An 18,332-nucleotide genomic window follows, 5' to 3' on the forward strand; every position below is an offset into this window, starting at 1 on the left:
AAATGATCTTCTCATTTTATATGATGGCCCAAGTTTTATTTTTACTCTACATAACTAAGCATAGCCAATTATACATCACCAAATTACTACTATGTGTGGATTAGTTATTTATGGTCTATTGAACCTCTAGACACCAAGGAGAATTTTTGATGTAGCCAAATATAATAAGAGTTTTGAAGTGCTACAAAATAAAATATTTCTCTCTTTTTGTTTCTTGCAATAAGATGATATCATATTCTATTAATATGCCAAAGGAAAAAAGAAAAGAAATTTTCCTCACCTTAGGCAAATAATTTGTAGGTCATGCAACAAAATAGCCCATCAAAAAGTTAGATCATGAAAGTTGTAGGTTAATCTTACGCTAAGCAAAGAGATTAATATTTTTGAATATATAAATTAGATAACTAAGTCAAATTTTTTTAAGAAACAAATTAACCACACTGAACTAAATATTTGAATTATTTAATTTTTATTTCGACAAAACAAAAGCTCGTAGATTAATCATAAGTGAAATAAAGAGACTAGCAATTTTGGATATATAAATTAGGCAACTAAATCAATAATCTTAATAAACAAATCATAAAAAATTAATTAGCTCAACTTATAACCACTATTATAAGCCGGTAGGACTCAACGATTAGACTACACTATTAACCTAATTTATTTTTTATTTAAATTCTTATTAACATTCTTAGAGAACTTTTTGAATTCCAAAATTGAGTGCACAATTAAAAAAAGATTAAATATATTTTACTCATGTACTTATACTCAAAATTATCTATATGCTTATGACTAAAGTTAGACAGTTAATTTTTTGTTAATTATTTAGTAATTTTGCTATATTATATTAAAATCTACATGTCTTCTCTAATAAACACAATATAAGCATTTTAGTCATCTTGATATTATTTAGTTAAGTTTAACTAAAAAAATATTAATTGTTTTACTTTAGTTATAAATGTAAGATCTAGTCGGAGACTTTTTAAAATACAGGAGATAATTATAAGCATAAGTATAAAAAATATATATATATATTTAACTAAAAAAAACCCCACACAATATTGGAGCATCCCAGTGTGCTTCTGATTGGCTTCATCATTTAAAAGATCATTAGTGAGGTGGGCATGAGGAGAAATGGAAGAAAGCTCTGAAACTTACATCCAAGGAAAGGAATTCACTTCAAATCTACTGTGAGACCAAGATGCTCTCTCTCTCTCTCTCTCTCTCACACACACAAACTCTCTTCTCAAAAATGAACTATTCTCAAAGGTGGTCCTTTCTGTGTTGCTAAGTAACTCTCTTTTTTCTTTACTTGGTGACTATTGGCTGGTCAAAGCCATGAAGTAAAAGTATCACATCACTTGAATGTCATTTATGAGTACCATATGGAGTCATCCTTCTCCCACTAAATTTCCTCCCCCTTAGCCCTAGGAGCTCAATATACTCACTAGAGAGGCATCATCACCATTGCCTTTTTGAACAACCAATAATTGTTACCAAGAAAATAAGTTAAAATGAAAAGTTTTGGTGTTCTTATAACTACCATTATTGTGTCCTCTCTAGCTCTCTTCTTCATTTTTTTTTAATTAAAAGATATATATATATATATATATATGTGTTAATTTTATGGTATATGTGAGTAAGCATAACTATGAGTTCTATCTAAGTTTGCTAGTCAATCAACACATTTGTTAATTTCACAGTATAAGCATCGAATCAATTTCTATTTCTATCCAGATTTTTGGTGCTGATGATCTGAATTCTAACAAACAAACCTTCCATATAATCTGCCCTGATTACGAGAGCAAAATATGCTTTCAACCCACTAATTTGGATCTAACTTTTGCCAAAAATTCCTCGTGCTCATGAATTAAGAGACTCTTGAAGAAGATTTGCTCTTAAGCACTTAAAAAGGGGACACAAACCTTCAAGCATATTGAAAATGTGCAGTGCTGGGAGCTTGGATAGAAAAGAAAAAGATACTTTAGACTTGAGAAAATTAGTACATAAATTGGTAATCTTTTCATACTTTTGAAATATATTCATATGATTCCCACATGAAACATCACTAGCATTTATACAAAATAACAGGTCATCAATATACAAACTATGACTAAATACACAGTAATTTATATGCTTTGAATATATATATATATATATTACTTTTTTACAAATTAAGATTCTTCCATAAGAGAGGAGAAGAATTTATGAACCAATATAAAAAGATAGGGTGAAGGAGGGTCCTCATGACAAATACTCATTATCCCTTTAAACCAATAAGAAAACAATGAAATTGGGAGAAAAGATACAAGAAGAAATCCAATCCACAAAATCCCAAGGAAAAACTCTTTCTTCACATGGCTTCCGAGACTACCTCCTAGGTTTAGCCGATCGTAGGCTTTCTCTAAGTCCACTTTAATCATGATAATATTATCCTTAAATTTAGGGGCATTTATATAATGAGCAATTTTCTAGGCTAAAGTGATATTATAATGAATACGTCTGCTATCTATAAAGGATGTCCGCTTAGATCTAACCAAAGAGGTAACGACAAACTTAATCCATATTTGCTAGAATTTCAGTCAGAATTTTGTAATTAACATTGCAAAAGAAATAGGCCTAAAGACTATCATCCTACCAGGATTCTCCCTTTTTGGGTCGAGGGTGACAAATGTTTTAACCCTAAGTCTAATCGAGGGCGACAAACGTTTTAACCCTAAGTCTAAGTAAGAGAAAAAGTGTGTTGAAAATACAATAAAGATCTTAACCAAATCCTCACTAACTATACCCCCAATAATACTTATACACACATAACTATCCGTACTAAGAGCTTTTCTAGTCGTTATAAACTAAAGGGTCTCTTTAACTTATGCCATTTGTTAAAACACTCTCGTTGGATATTTATCACAAACTCCTAGATTTTATTTTGATTGGCTTTAGAAAGAGGTGTTGAATCAGGCCGTAACAGATTCCATAGTTATGAATCTCTAGTGGATATTAGGGTTAGTGTCTAATAAACTGTTTTAAGTATATGTGCATAATCTAATCCAATTCTCTAATTTATTATATATCAAAATTAAAGCTATTTATATTTGACTCATAAAAAAAATTACCCTCCCCCCCCCGCCCCCAGGATTAAGGAAAAAAAAAAAACAATTGGAAGTTAATGTGGGTCCGGGGCAGAGGTTAAGGACGTTGGTGGGACCCCCACGAAGGTGCAGGAAAGTCCGTGAACATCCAATGTTTGACTCGGTTTCCGAGCCAACTCGGACTCTAAAACTAAAAGGGAAAAAGTAAAAGAAATCCAATTGTCACTTTCTCCCCCTCCTCCTCTTTCTCGGATTCCGGTTTACTCTCTCTCTCTGTCTCTCTCTCTCTCTCTTAAAAGCTACGGATTTTTAACTGGAAAATAAAAAATAAAAATAAAAAAAGCTAACCAGCAAAGAATTCAGAAATACTTGCTTATAAATTAGAACTTTTTTAAATATATTTTTATAATTAAATACTTATTTATGTATATTTTAGTTATGCATGTTTTGTAAGCAATGTTTTTAGTACAATTAAAATACTTATTTGTAGTCGGTAACTAAATATAAATTCTTGCTAAACTTATTCGGACATTAATATTTTAGTTGTATTCTTGGATCAAAATTACTCTATGGTTGTAACCTTCTGCACCTACTCTGTCTAAATTATATAATTATTATTTTTTTCTTAATTTGAATAAAAGTTATTTATACTTTTACGCATTTATTTTGCGCGATTAATAAAAATAGGGTTAGGTAAGTTTATTTTGTTAATTTTATTAACCACTTTTGAATTTGAAGTGGGTATAAAGTTATTTTTGATCCAAGGTACACGTAAGATGTTTTTAACTAGTAGTTTTTCTTTTTGGTTACTTTTGTTTATTTGTATAAATTTTGTTTCATATTATAAAACATAACGATTTGAATTTTTACATAGAGATGGAAATTATATGCATGTAGTATAGGTCGAATAATTACCACTAAGTGGTTATTTTTATTTTGGGTTAATGATAGTTATTAGATCCTCGGGGCTATCATTTTTTTTTTCAAGTATATCTCCTAAACTTTTTAAAAATATATAGACCCCTCTAAATTATTCAAAATATCTTAAATACCTCATTTGTTTAGGCTTCTTTATTTAGTCTTATGAGCAGTTAGCTATGTGACATATTTATTTTTATATTTTTATAAATTATTGTGTTTACTAAAATATTTTTATCTTAATCTTCTCAACTCTTTTACAATTCCGATTCCCCTATCGGGGAGGTGAATTAGAACAAAGAAAGTCATCATTAAGTGAACCGGTGGAAGTTTAGTTTTGTGCTATCTTTTTCTGCCCCTCCCTCTTCGGGGAGATTCAAGAAGATATATTTAGAGGCATCATCCATATAAAGAGGATGTTTTATATCTCTTATCGAAGCCTTTTCTTTAGCCTAAAAAGGTTTCTTTTTCTTCGCCCACTGGGGGAGTTCCTTTGGTTGAAGGACGAAGCTGTTATAAAGGTGTGTAAGAAAGAAGTTAAAGAGATATATAAAAAATAATAATAATTCGGAACGTCTAAATGCAATAATTTTTTATAATTTTTTCAAAAATAACTGTGCACTATTTCTATGAAAAGGTTAGTCCAGTAATAAAAAAATTAAGATAACGAGGCCTAATTAAGATTTCATTAGGAAAAACAAACAAAAGAAAACTAATCTTGATGGCCTACCAATTAGGCAGCAATCATCATTATAATATCTCAATTTGGTACCAAATTGATCTTCTGGTAGGGGACTTAATATACATGCAAATCTAGTACATATCCTAGTCCCTATATAAACAAAGCCATAGTCTAAATATCCAATCTCTCTCTTTGTGGATTGGATTTAAACAGTGGAGATTTTTAATTATTAGAGAAATTAATCAGAAACAACCTATCTCTATATCGAACTCATACCTTAATCTTATATATATATATATATATATATATATATATATATATATATATATAATTTTAACAAGGATGGTGGCATATATTATTTTACCCTTATTATGTAAAAAAAAAACCAAACAAAAAGGATTTAGACTATTTAATGATGTACTATAAATATAATAATAAATACAAGAGAATCTGATCAAGATTCGCCGTAACAAATACATAGATATGGGAAAGTTTTTTAACATTTCGAGAAGAATGGCGGTTAATAGATATTTGGAGAGAGAGAGTAGATTTCATTTAACCCCGCCGCCCCTTCTCTACGGCGATCACCACTGCTCCGGAAGGTAAGCTCACCGCAAAAGACACGACTCGAGCTCAGAGAGGAAGAAGGAGGAGGTAAGTTTACCGAATTAGCCCCCACAACGGGATCAATGGCGGTTTCTTTTTATTAACAAAACCTCTCTCTCTCTCTCTCTCTCTCTCTCTCTCTCATCCGACGCACGAAAGTCGAAACCACACCTGACTCCCGTCTTTAAATAAGGACCCCCTGGTTCCCGTTTCCCCTGGGCAGTACCAGAATCCAATTTTGGTCTCGCCCACTTCGACTTGGAAGAACCATTAGCCTCCCTCTCTCTCTTTTTAAGGATTAAAATTAAATCCTTGGGAGTGGATTAAATCTTAAGGAGTGAGGAAGGGAAGGGGAAAGGAGTGATCTTTCCGATTCGATCGATGTCAAGCTGCGATTTTGCGATTTGGGTAGTTGTTGTTTTGCGGGTTTTCTGTTAGAAGTTGGGATTTTTGGTTGTGTTTTTGTTGTGCGGTTTGTTCTTGGTTCAATTTTTGGGTAGAGAAAAATGAAATAAAATAGGCCGCTTTTGGATTGGATTGGTCTGGTTTGGTGTCTTTCGAGTTCCCAAGTGTTCTTGAGCGATAGTGAGGTTTAGGAGTGGGGTTTTTTTTTTTTACAATCCAATCTTTTGATCAATCGAACCTTGGGGTGAGAAATTGAAGAAAGTGAGACACGAAGAAAGACCTTGCAGAACACTAGTTGGTGGTGAGTTCATGGCTTTGTTTGCATGCATCTGTTTGAGATCCTTCAGTTATATTTTGCTATACTTTTTTTTTTTTTTCTTTTGGTTGCATTCTTGATCTCCATGAGAGCTAAAAGAAAAGAGCTTCTCCTTTACTTTGTTCTGCAGTGGTTTCTCAAAGGAAATGATGCTGAGGACTAGATCAAGAGCAGTAGGGTCTAAACAAGGCTTGATATCGGATTCCCCTTCAGTTCAATCTCCCACTGAGAACCAAAACAAGAGGAGATCTTCCTCCCTCTTCCCCTCTCCGAGGCTTTCTTTGAGCTTATCTGTGAAAGGCTTCTCAGACACTGAGGCTGCCATGAGCCCAACCTCCATTTTAGAAGCCAAGCACTTGTCTTCCGTCGGGAGCCCCTTCTTCTCTAATAGAACCCCAAGGAAGCCCCCATCATCAGAGTCTACTACTTGTACTCACATTAGTACGGAGAGCAGGCTCCATTCTTGGGGCAGAACAGAGTCGAAAGCAATCAGCCTCGGTCTCGTAGATGTTCTCGATAAACCAGAGAAGAAGAAGTCTTCAATGGTTGAGAGGAGAATGGTGTTGTTTGGATCAAAGCTTAAGATTCAGATCCCCTCTGATAATGCAAACTCCATTTATCCAACTGGGACGATCGAATCGCCTTATTCCCCGATAGAATTCGGTGTCAAGAATAAGGATTCGCAATTGGCGCTGCTCTCCCCTGTCAAGAGGTCGCTAATGATGGCGGTGAATTCGGGTTCGGAGGCGGCGGTTTCCTCCTCCCCGCGAGTCTTCACTGGGAGCATCTCTCCCAGTGAAATGGAGCTCTCCGAGGATTACACCTGTGTGATATCTCATGGGCCGAATCCGAGGACCACTCACATCTTTGACAACTGCATCATTAGAAGCTGCGGCGATGTGCTCACGCCGTGGAAGGAGAGTAGGATTGCTGCTGATCATGGGGGTTCTCCATCAAATGATTTCTTGAGCTTCTGCCATGCATGCAAGAAGAGCCTTGGACAAGGGGCTGACATCTTCATGTATAGGTTAGTATACAATCTCTTTTAAGTTCCTGTTAAATTCTCTTGAATTAGCTGCACTTTTGATTCTTTCTTGGAATAATTTGTGTGATATAATCTGATATTATCTATTGAATGCAGCTCTTATTCTTATTTTGCCTTACTATGAACTCCAAATGCAAACTCACTATGTTTCAATTGATGAGAATACTCTTGATTGGAGGATTACTTTTGTCAAATAGTGTAGTAGACAAGCAATTATTTCATCAACAATTATTGTAGTAAACTAGTCGTGATTAATTCTGTGGTATATAATGTAGTAAGTATACTAATTATACAGATTGTGATGTTTTGATTCCATGTTGCTTTCATAACGGAGAATACAAACCACTGCTTATTTTTCTTATTAGGAGATGATGTAAAGAACTTCTATCCATTAAATAATTATAAGGCTATTACTAATGGTGTCCCCTCTACCAAAATAGTTGATCTTGGGTCCCTTACCCCATGGCCAGGTTCTGCCTTCCATCATTAATAAAGCGTACGCTGATTATATTTGAGAATGACATTGCTTGATGCCCTAAATTTGGGCTATTTACTTGAGTAAGCCATAGAAGTGGACCTGCTCTGCCTTGTGCTTGTCTTCTGGGCCATTTTATCCATGGTTATGATCACATCTTCTATGGAAATAGATATCTCATTAATCTTTTGTCGGCATTTGATCAAATTGGGAGGTGATTTAAATACCTTTGAAGAATTGACGCCATTGCTGTGGGGTCCCATGGACCAAAATAGTTTTTGCTTGGGTCCTCTACCACCCCCAGGCAGGTCCTGCATTCATCACAAGGCTATGTCTTGAATATTGGTTACTTAACTTGAGAAAGCATAGAAGTGGACCTGCTCTGCCTTGGTGGTGCTTGTCTTCTGGCTCATTTATACTTCTGCCTTCGGTGCTCCAAACTAAGTTTACGTCGTTCTTGCTTCACCTTAGGCGAATTAAACTGATTCGCCCTTGTTGTTGTTGCTAATATGATATAATGGACTCAATTGATTTGGTTCTTTGTTCCTCTCAGAGGTGAGAAATCTTTCTGCAGCAACGAGTGCCGTGATCAAGAGATGCAAGATGATGAAGAAGAGATGGAGAAAGAGGATTCAATCTGACCAGAAAACTTCATGCTATGTAAGGGGGCTGAATAAAGTTATCGGCAGCCATAGATGCGATTTTTCCTTCTTTTTTTCCCCCTTTTGTTTTCGTTCTTGCTCCTGTAAAGTCCGTTTTTGATCCAAGAGGATGGAAAATGATCCCAGGCTTGGCAGGGTTCATCTATTTATCTTTGTTGGTGTTCTTTGCTTACCAATTTTTGCTGGAAGGTAGAGAGACGATGATGAGTTCTTAAAAGGAAATGTAGGCTTTTTTTATCATTATTATTATTATCAACTTGCTGATGTTTGAACTTTGTGATGTATTATTATGCTACTACTTTCACATTGAACTCAATCGTGTCTCCTTTTTTTTCGGCTTTCTCTAAAGGAAGGAAGCAAGGATTAGGCCCAGTAGTTGGAATGAAAAGAAATAGAAAGTGAGTATTAGTCCCAAGTTAGGATGAACAGAGCCACCATTTTATATCTCTCTTCTTTTTAGTACTTTAATCTGAAAACTGTGTGGAGAAATGTTGACTCGAGCTTTATTCGGCTACATTTGAGTTCAGCTATAACTTGCCTTCCCTCTCTCTATTAGCCAAATGAACTAGTAACTGAGATAAATTCTACATACTAAATGAAACTTACATTGATGGAAAAAGGAACAAGTGTGTATGATTAATATCTGAAAATAGTAGAAATATGGATCTACTGAACATTATTTATTCAACTAAGGAGGAGAAAGGAGGCAGAGAAAACATAGTAAAAGCTTCTCTGATATCCGAGAGGAAGATCCGAAGGCTAGACATAGTAAAAGCTATTCCATGAACAAAGTGGTTGGAAGCTCTTCTAATATGATCATCAAAATAAAAGAGGCATTTTCATCCATTAATTTTATAATACCATCTAAATTTCTCTCCAAGACCAACATAACAATTTTTTTTTTTTAATTTTCTTTGCTTAATTAAAAAAACTAGGAAAAATCATGGTCATTTAACAACACATTTTAAGATCATACATTTATCATCATCACCACCAAAATCAAAAAAAAAAAAAAAAAAAAAAAAAAAAAAAAAAAATCTATCTCTCTATCTAATAATTCTATCGGTGGCCAAGAAGCTATAGCTAACCATATCCCTTGTCTTCCCCTTCATAAACCAATACTTCCTCAAAACCCCTTCCCTCACAAACCCAACCTTCTCCAGCACCCTCTGGCTCGCCTTGTTCTCCGAATCCACCAGCGCCTCCACCCTCTCCAGTCCCGCCACGTCGCCGAAGGCGCGCCCCAACGCCATCCGCACCGCCTCGGACACGATCCCCCTCCCCCAGTGCTCCGACGCGAGGACGTAGCCCAGCTCCGCCCTGTGCCGGCCGCCGCTCGGGACCGGGGTGAGCGAGATGGCGCCGATCGGCCGGGAGTCGAGGCAGATGGCGCGGAGCCACGGGTGGGGGAGGACGGAATCGGCCATGTATTTCAGGAGGTCCGACTTGTCGGTGTACGCGTCCCAGCTGCAGAAGGCGCTCACCTTCTCGTCCGACGCCCACACCATGAAATCGTCGGCGTCGGAGAGGTCGAACGGGCGGAGGGTTATTTCCGTCATTTTCCCGTCCTCGCTTGGTGTCTTCGCCTTGGCCGCTGGTTTCTTCTCTAATTTTTATAGAGGGAGAGATGAGATTGGCTGCTGAGTGGGTTGTAGGACCGGTTGACTCCTTTAGAGGATGTCAAACTTGGCGACCACGCAACGAGGAGGATCTAAGGTTTGAAGATTCAAAGATTGACTTGAAAAGCTTATCCAAGTCAATCTACAATTTTTACAGTTCAGAAAATGTCATTTGGTGCAAAATAATCATCAATTATTACATTTTAAGTTATTTTTATAAATCACACCCAACATTTTTATTTATTTTATGATTCTCACTCTGCTTTTAAAGATTTTGTAACCTGATCTCTCATTTTTCGCTATAATACTCGTCTAACATCCTAATATTATTTTGACTAATTAATATAGACTAAATGACTCAAATACCATCACTATTTTTATTTTATTTTATATATTCCTTCACCGTCTTTTCTACCGTCGTCGCGTAGCCGCCACCTTTCCTCATCTTCCCCCTCCTCATTTTCTTCTTTTTTTGATAAGAGAAAAATAGAATAAAGTAGACAGGAGTAATATAATTATTTTATATATTATAATATAATATATTTTTTTTAGTACCGATTAAGTTAACCGAATGTGTTAACGCAGAGTCTTGATTTATAAAAATATCTAAAAATAATAAGAAAGAGAATAATTGGAAAACATAAATATTTTTTCCCATCCAAAAAATAAAATACTGTGGTTTGATGATTCTGCAATAGAAAAATATAAATACAAACAGAGAATGATGAGCAAACTGGAAAAAAAAAAAAAAACCCCCAGTTTTAAGGTCGATATTACATATCATGACGCAAGTGACATCAACGAAGAAGAAAATACTTTTAAAAGGTACGTCACGTAGAAGATGAAACTCAATCAAAGCTTCAAGACTCTAGTAAATGGCGAGGAGGAAGACCGCAGCAAGGAAGAAGATGGATCTCGCCGTGGATTTATTAGAATTCCCATCTGAGGACGATGGACCTCCACTTCCTGCACCAAATGCCTCAAATTTTGGTCAATTATATGAGACAAGTAGCGGTGGTCTTTTAAACTTATTATCGGAGATAAAATTATAGATAATTAATTTAAAATAATACTGATCGAATTTCAGATGATAAAAATATACATCTCAAATTCAGCCGGTAGATTGGTCAAATATAATGTAAAAAATAACGATATTAGTTTGAATATAATTATAAGGATTAAAGTGATATAAATAAAATTATAGAAAGGAAAACTTAGTTTCTCCATTTTTATTTATGTCACTTAATCATTTTATAGATAATTACCCAGCAAACATTAATCTGAAACAATAAGAAAGACAAAATTCTTTTCCTATTTTACAACAACTAATTAGAAGAAAAAGTTTGTGAAAATTATTTTGTCTTCTGCTTATTTGATCTCAATTTTATATTTTTAAACCTTACAATATATATTAAAAAGAGATAATATAAAGGAAAATATTTATTAAAAGTTGAACAGTTTTAAACGAAAATTATCTTTGACAGTTAGTTTTTGGATTCAAATTGATTCCTCTGAACTGCACCTGAAGGTTTGCTTGGCACTGATGAGGAAGGCGGTGGCTCAGAGGGTGCGGCAGCCGGCGCCGGAGACGATGATTTTGCCGGTGGGTCGGCTAAGGCTGCCATGATCATCTCTGTCTTCTTAGCTCATGCTCTTAAACGGAAATAAATGAAACTAATTGCATTGCTAGACAAGGAAATTTTTTTCAAATTAACACCGTATATTCTGGTGATTTTATGAATTAGACCTCGTCTTTGAGCTATTTGTAATCCTACATCTCTTTTTGTCATAAACTTTTTCTATAGTTTGACTACTTAATTTTTCGCCCTGGACTAGAGTAAAAGGATTTTTTTTTTTTTCTATATCATTCTCTACTCTAAACTAGTTCAATAATCAAATATTTTTTTTATCTTTTTTATATCTAATTAAATTTAAATTTTTAAAAATTAAAATAAAAAATAAGACTAACTAATTGAGTCCAGAACTTAGCCTCAAACCAAACAAAGCCTTAAATGCTCTTAAAAATGATTCTGGTAGAAGGTAGGATTTTTGTAATGATATTGTAGGCCAGGGTATTTTAAAAGTTAAGATAAAGGATAAAAAGGGAAGAGAATGATATTTAAGGTATTTTAAAAGGTAAGACTTAGTATTCCTAATGAAATATTTCGGTTTATATTATTTTGTTTAGAGATCGATTAGTATAAATTAACCCGAGGGAGGTGTGGTATAAATAGCTCAAAGACGGGCTATTAATGATAAAATCACTAAAATGTAGGGTATTCCTTAAAATTTTAAAAAAATTAAATAAAAAAAAGAAGGTGAAATGAAAGGATCTAACATTTGCATTTGCTAGCCGGTGGCGCCTGAATACCACATTTCTCCGGGAGCTCCAACGCCGAAGTCCGGTTCATCTTGATCCCGAAAGACGAGGCTTGGCCATTGAGCAATGCACAGAGGCACTCGGGCTGGGCCCGGAGAACATCAGCGAATGCCGGGCAGCACGACAAGGCCGGGGCAGGTGAGTCACCGTCGATGAAGTCGATGCACGGTGTGAGCTTGACAACCGCCCCCGTGCAGTTGTCTTGGGCAGAGGCGGAGGCGTCTGCAAGGGCGAGGGCGAGGAGGAAGGGGAACGAGGCCAAGCCGAGGCCAACCTCCACAACTATCCTGGGCATTCTGGGTGTCATCTTAGAGAGAGGAAGATTTGAGAGAGAAATATTTCAGGCTTTGTAAGGAGTGAGAAATGAGCTTTGTTTGGTTGTTCTGTTATTCGGACTAACGGCTCCTTATGGACCACAGAATAAATAGTCTATTGCAGGGAAGAACAAGGGAGCAGATTGGTCCATATTTAGCTCGACTGTTCCAATTTCTAAAACATAGCCCATGACTACCAAGAGAGAGCCAGGTGAGAGAGCAGTTTGCTTGTGTGAGCCATCAAAATTATTAAGATGAGATTGCATCAAAATGGCAAGAATAGACAAACCCAATACAGCTACCTAATGATGCAAAAGCTGAGAAATCTGCTAAGAATTTTTATCAGATCTACTGTTCAACAAAAGAGTTTATGCTGTCAGAGAGATTTGTGAAATAACAGTAGAAACAACAAACTGTCAAGACGTCTGGTTTTAATTCAAGTTCCATCCTAAGTTCCATCACAGAATAAATCCATACGTCGGGCGAGGAAAATTAACACACCTCAAGCTGCTTGAACATCGGTGTCTTTAACGGTTTCACGCCAAGCATGCAACCTAGCTCCATCCTTATCAACGATTTTGATCACAAAGTTGGGTGGAGCAATAACCAATCTGGATCTGATTTCCGTTATGCACTTGTCGGCCAGATCGACAGCTTCTTCCAGAGACATACCAGGATGATAATGCCGATCCATCATTGCCAAAGAGAAGTAGGACCCATAACCAAATGCACCCTTCTCGATTTTATGAAGAGTTGCAATGTAGTCGATGTAGTAGAGAGATGGACCAATATCCTTGTCGTACCCAGCCAGTAGAACATTGACAGAGTAAGGATTCTGTATGAAAAAGATCATCAGCAGCAAACCAAAGTAGTTGAAAAATATCTGGCAAAACTGCTATAAGGGTCATTTTCTCAACAAAAGAGAAAGAAAAAAAGAGAAGGAATTCCATAAGGATCAAAGATCCAGGCCTATTGTCGTGGACAGCGATACAAATATCCAGGTCTTCAATACATTTGATAACCATATAGTTAAACATTCACAGTCAAGTGTACACTCCTCCAGTGTCCAGAAATAATTGTAATAACGAAATGGCGAACCAGATAATCCCATTAATCACTTTATAGGTTATATCAAGAGTTGTCTAATTGATAACATTGAAACACCTAGTAAACACTCAGTTGATCCAAGTTAGTTGTCCAGTGGCACAATGACCATGACAATGGTTATCTTCCAAATAGATAAATTTTCTATCAACACACAACATCTGCATTCATACCACCTTAAAAGAAGTAACCTTCAGTTCATTATGAATTTACAGACAATATTTACCCTAGGATAACAAAAGTTGTCTCTATAGTGGCAAATTCTTGGACAAAATCACTTGTAGTTGTATTAGAGTATTACAAATTAGATTCATGTATATGGTCAAGTCACTCGTTTTATGGAAGATCAGATTGTGCAAAGAAAACAAAGTTCGAAAAAAGAACATCGAAATCATCATTTTTTCATAAGGTTGTCCGAACTGAAAATATGGCATTTGGACGCCCACACAAGAAAGGCAATGCAACTGACTATTCAGAAACCTTTATATTCAGTATATAAATGAAAATTAGGTCTCAGAAAATTTAGATGTAAACAATTGATTAACATCACAACTGGGATGTTTTCCTGACCTAGGGAAGGCACTTAAATGCAGTTAAACAAGTGCTCCTACCTAGAGAGGGCTAAAATTCACAAAAAGGCTGTAAGAGAAAAGGAATCATGTTAAAAGTTCTATTGTAAAGCTCAAAACAAGAAGTGGTCATAAAGCATTGCACAATCATTTTAAAAAACACATCGACAGAATTACTCTGTCGATTTTCCTGACCTAGAATAGGCACTTGTTCCATGCGTCATTTAAATGCAGTTAAACAAGACCTCCTACTTAGAGAGGGCTAAAATTCATAAAAAGGCTGTAAGAGAAAAGGAATCTATGTTAAAATTTCTGTTGTAAGCTCGAAACAAGAGATTCCTGTGATGCTCATACTGGCTGGCACATGCAGCCATTATTTGGTATAAAATAAGATCCATGGGATGAGTTTATTGATTGAGCATGTCACACCAAGAAGGTCCGGGTATAGCATTTACCATCTAGCTATCTTTCTATGTCTAGTTTAATGATTTAAATACCACATCAACCATAGCAATATAGCAGTCTTAAGAGCATGAATTCTTTGGTGTAGGAACAAAATTCAAACTGACACACCAAGGAAAGAAGACAAATAGATGAATGTCTCTTTTCTTAGTTTGTCTTGGCCTACTGAATGATCCATGCAATAAAAAGAAGCTTCTCTTCCACAGCGATTCAAAATAAAAAAGAGCCGAGCTGTCTGACCTCCACTATGCACTTCTGTAGTCATTCTAATATAATTGATGCATCAAACAGTTACATTATTCTGTTGTATCCTCACTAGAATATTTTGCAATGCTACATATATGTAGCTTTGCTTATTCCTTCAGAATTAAATTCAAAATCTATACAAAATTTGCTTGAGAACTCGACTAATGAGAATGTGAGGCATCTCTTTCACTACTCCACCATCATTACTGTGGTTGAGCTCCTCACCAAAGTCAGCTTGTGGAAAATCTCGGAACAAACAATGGCAACAGGCTTGCTTCAATACAAGGATTTCTCTATCAGTTTAACTAAACTATATTCCTCACATCACCTTGGTAAGAAATAGCATCCATGAAGCCATAGTGAAATAACAAACTAATTTGCAGAAAGGTCCCAAGGGATTGTCTAGATCATAAAACTCAGAATAATGCGATAATTGCAATATTAAATCAGTTGGTCCCTTTTATAATGTTTAGGACCACAGCGTCTTTGAATATTCTCTGTCAACATGACTTCTCCATAAATAGATTCTTTGCTGGATGCCTGCACTTAATATGGTATCGGCCCTTCCATTATTAGACTGTGGTTTATTTATCTCCAATTATGGCAACATATGTGATCCCTTGGGCATCCTAAGGACCTAAGTGCATCCCTTATGCATATGAGATAGTGGGTGCATACACCACCTACCTAGGGCCAATCATATTGAATGGATAGCTATACCATAAGAAAGTTAAGCAATGAAATGCATAAACCACCTACCTAGGGCCAATCAAATTAGGAAGATTGTGCAATTTGTGGTTTCATTAGTCATCAATAGTTGATATATCTGTTCCTCATCAGCTTCTTTGTGACTTTCATAGATAAGGTAGTTGGTGTTGAAAAATATAAGGGCACTAAGAAAATACAACTATCTACCAGTCTTAAACATATAAATTAGTATGTTGTCTCCAAATCTCCTTTTTAAACTATTCATTAGTTTCCAAGTGTGTTTCCCAGTCCACAACAAGAATCACTAGTTGCCAAAGTCAAACAATAATATCCAATTTTTTGTATGCTTAAGTTATCATTATCCAAGACAAGAAAAGCCATGTTACGCATAATTCCATGCAAGATTACACATAGAACGGTGGAATTAGATATGCATCCCCTTTCACTCTTATATAGCATCCCTTTCAGCCATGCATATCCCACGCATCCTCCCTGACACGTGCAGCTCACATGGCTGGTTCCGTGGGCAATACCCAGGAGTCCACAGTTCCAACAAAGTAGAGATCACAAAGTAGCCCAAAAATATACAAGCGTGTATGGCCGCCAGGAGACATACCACTATTGAGTATTGGACAACACTATCTACCGGGCAATCTTAAAAATTCTTAAAGATCTCCAAAGTTAATCAAAATAATTTCCAATAAACTTAATGCGATCAAGACCCACTAAAATATCACAAATTCCCCAACCGCAATCCTAGATTTCAGCCTCAATTACATATCTCAATACCCTAGCCCTAGAAATAGATCCAAAAGGCAGCATTCAGAAAAAGAAATAAAAGAAAAGGAGTTTTTGACTAAATTAGCCATCTTTTAAACTTTATTTACCAAAATAGGCACCGCCCCAAACGTCATACTGAAAAGAGTCTATTCATTATAACAATAACTAAAACGCTGAACTATTAAGCATTTTCCTCATCTAAAAATAAAATGTTGATTATATCAGTATTTTCTATGTAAAACGCTAATCTTATTAGTATATCTATTAAAATGTTTTACTAGATAAAGCAAATACGCATAAAATGAACAGTTAAACACCTTATTGTTAATTATTTAACATCTTATTAAAATGCTGAACTTCTCAAGCATAACTTTCTAACTAATAGTCCATTTTGGACATATGATATGTTGTTATAAAGGTAAAAGAAAAACGAATATAATAATGTTGATGAAGCTTAATTGGATCTCAAACAAGAAATATATAAGTATAAATATAAAGAAAAAGTTTGTAGCATTATAACTTTTTGCTCTGTTATCCATTTTAGTCATAAAATATGTCGTTATGAAGATATAAGAAGAATTTATAAATTAGAATCATGTAGTCATTCCTTGCAGCCAACAGCGCTCCAAATTTTACTTTTAAATTTTTTAATTTTCTTAAAAAAATGATCAACTATTCTGCGTTTTTTTTAACGTAAGATGATGAACAATCTAGCTTTTTATAGAAGGAATTTTTTGACAATTTCATTTAAAAGTAAAATGCAGATAAGAGTAGACAGACTCATTTTGATATTTAAGGTGTGATCTATTTGGATAAATAAAATCTAAAAGAGGGCTAGTTTGGTCAAAATCTCTTGCAATTCCTGACACCACAAAGATCAGTAAAGTAATTGGCACTTGAATAATCATTACACGAATACTACACAGGTCGTGTTGTATAAGCATAAATCCGTTTGAGACTATAAGCATCGCAAAATAGTCAAAAACACATGAGCAATAAAACGGGGATAATATGACTAGTTAGCCGAACAAATAATTAAAACATCAACCTAATTATTCTCAAACAAATTTGATTTGCTCGCAATCTGCAAGTTCCCTAGTCCCAAAACCCTAGCCCAAGGAATATAGATCAGATCAACAAAACCCTACCTTCCTGAGCGCGGTGGCAAGCTCGCCGCGGGTAAAGTTAGCTGCGGCAGCGGTGGTGAGGGGAATACCATTCCGGAACTGGTACAGATGGACATTCTTCTGGATGTACTCCGTGAACTGCACCCTGCGAGATCAAATCAAACCACACCAGATTAGATCAGATCAGCACATGATGAAAAAGACATCGATATTGGGCGATTAGATCTTTCGGAGAAGACGAACCGGTCACCGCCCTCGCCGGAGGCGCCGAGGAGCTTGTGGGAGTCGAGGAGCATGACCTTGTCCTCGTTTGTCTTGTGGACCAGGATGCTGTGGACTGCCGACATGTCCGCCGCGATCAGGGCGAAACCATCGCCGACTAACCCGAACACGCACTCCATTGTTGGCGATTTGGTAGAAGAAGAAGAGGAAGCGAGGAGTAGAGAGAAGTAGACTTGAGAGAGAAGTAAAGGGGGGGTGATCCATGGGCCGGACCTGGGTCTAACCGAACCCGGCCCAAGGCGCTAATTGGACCGGGTTGAGCTACAAATTTACCCGACCCGGGAGTCTGACTAGGAATCGGGCCAATTGAGCTATGGGCGATTTGCAAAAGAAATCTTTTAATTTTTTTAATTTGTAGAAATATGCGTCCTTATCATCAAATTATAATTTCTGATTTTTTTACTGATTTAGTCATAATAAATTCTTAAAAAATTATACATCACCTATATAATTTATACACATTGTCTATACAGAATATACGCTTTAATTTTTAAAAATATGTATCTCAAGCTTTTAAAAAAAATCACGCATCACTTATGTAAT

General features: G+C 35.9%; 4 protein-coding genes across 4 annotated transcripts; 1 reads left to right on the forward strand and 3 right to left on the reverse strand.

Moving 5' to 3' along the window:
• Positions 1-5,423: 5,423 nt before the first annotated feature.
• On the forward strand, positions 5,424-8,462 carry LOC140796741 (FCS-Like Zinc finger 8-like). The gene is made up of 3 exons (XM_073149821.1): positions 5,424-6,001; positions 6,147-7,043; positions 8,090-8,462. Exons 2-3 carry the CDS (start codon positions 6,163-6,165, stop codon positions 8,175-8,177), a joined length of 969 nt encoding a protein of 322 aa, XP_073005922.1. The 5' UTR covers positions 5,424-6,001; positions 6,147-6,162; the 3' UTR covers positions 8,178-8,462.
• Positions 8,463-9,023: 561 nt separating this feature from the next.
• LOC140796574 (uncharacterized) lies at positions 9,024-9,856 on the reverse strand. Its single transcript, XM_073149624.1, has one exon. The coding sequence runs from the start codon at positions 9,755-9,757 to the stop codon at positions 9,245-9,247; it is 513 nt and encodes a 170-aa protein (XP_073005725.1). The 5' UTR covers positions 9,758-9,856; the 3' UTR covers positions 9,024-9,244.
• A 645-nt stretch (positions 9,857-10,501) lies between these two features.
• Positions 10,502-12,724, reverse strand: LOC140796753 (non-specific lipid transfer protein GPI-anchored 5-like). Its single transcript, XM_073149843.1, has 3 exons — positions 12,156-12,724; positions 11,340-11,435; positions 10,502-10,783 (listed from the first exon to the last, which is right to left on the reverse strand). The coding sequence occupies exons 1-3, from the start codon at positions 12,502-12,504 to the stop codon at positions 10,686-10,688; spliced, it is 543 nt and encodes a 180-aa protein (XP_073005944.1). The 5' UTR covers positions 12,505-12,724; the 3' UTR covers positions 10,502-10,685.
• Positions 12,725-12,829: 105 nt separating this feature from the next.
• Positions 12,830-17,958, reverse strand: LOC140796752 (proteasome subunit beta type-2-B-like). The gene is made up of 3 exons (XM_073149842.1): positions 17,751-17,958; positions 17,529-17,652; positions 12,830-13,346 (listed from the first exon to the last, which is right to left on the reverse strand). The coding sequence occupies exons 1-3, from the start codon at positions 17,906-17,908 to the stop codon at positions 13,014-13,016; spliced, it is 615 nt and encodes a 204-aa protein (XP_073005943.1). The 5' UTR covers positions 17,909-17,958; the 3' UTR covers positions 12,830-13,013.
• Positions 17,959-18,332: the final 374 nt, after the last annotated feature.

This window comes from Typha latifolia, chromosome 10 (assembly GCF_019914945.1).
Source record: "Typha latifolia isolate L0001 chromosome 10, TyphaL0001v2, whole genome shotgun sequence".
Classification (NCBI taxonomy): Eukaryota; Viridiplantae; Streptophyta; class Magnoliopsida; order Poales; family Typhaceae; genus Typha; species Typha latifolia.

Excerpts from the sequence above, each read along its gene's own strand:
- LOC140796741 (XM_073149821.1), top strand. The coding sequence starts at position 6,163 with ATGATGCTGAGGACTAGATCAAGAGCAGTAGGGTCTAAACAAGGCTTG. Across the intron at positions 7,044-8,089 it reads GCTGACATCTTCATGTATAG|AGGTGAGAAATCTTTCTGCA; the intron begins GTTAGTATACAA and ends TGTTCCTCTCAG.
- LOC140796753 (XM_073149843.1), bottom strand. The coding sequence starts at position 12,504 with ATGACACCCAGAATGCCCAGGATAGTTGTGGAGGTTGGCCTCGGCTTG. Across the intron at positions 11,436-12,155 it reads ACCGGCTAGCAAATGCAAAT|CCTTAGCCGACCCACCGGCA; the intron begins GTTAGATCCTTT and ends TGATCATGGCAG. Across the intron at positions 10,784-11,339 it reads AGTGCCAAGCAAACCTTCAG|GAAGTGGAGGTCCATCGTCC; the intron begins GTGCAGTTCAGA and ends CATTTGGTGCAG.
- LOC140796574 (XM_073149624.1), bottom strand. The coding sequence starts at position 9,757 with ATGACGGAAATAACCCTCCGCCCGTTCGACCTCTCCGACGCCGACGAT.
- LOC140796752 (XM_073149842.1), bottom strand. The coding sequence starts at position 17,908 with ATGGAGTGCGTGTTCGGGTTAGTCGGCGATGGTTTCGCCCTGATCGCG. Across the intron at positions 17,653-17,750 it reads TCCGGCGAGGGCGGTGACCG|GGTGCAGTTCACGGAGTACA; the intron begins GTTCGTCTTCTC and ends TTGATCTCGCAG. Across the intron at positions 13,347-17,528 it reads TTGCCACCGCGCTCAGGAAG|AATCCTTACTCTGTCAATGT; the intron begins GTAGGGTTTTGT and ends TTTTTCATACAG.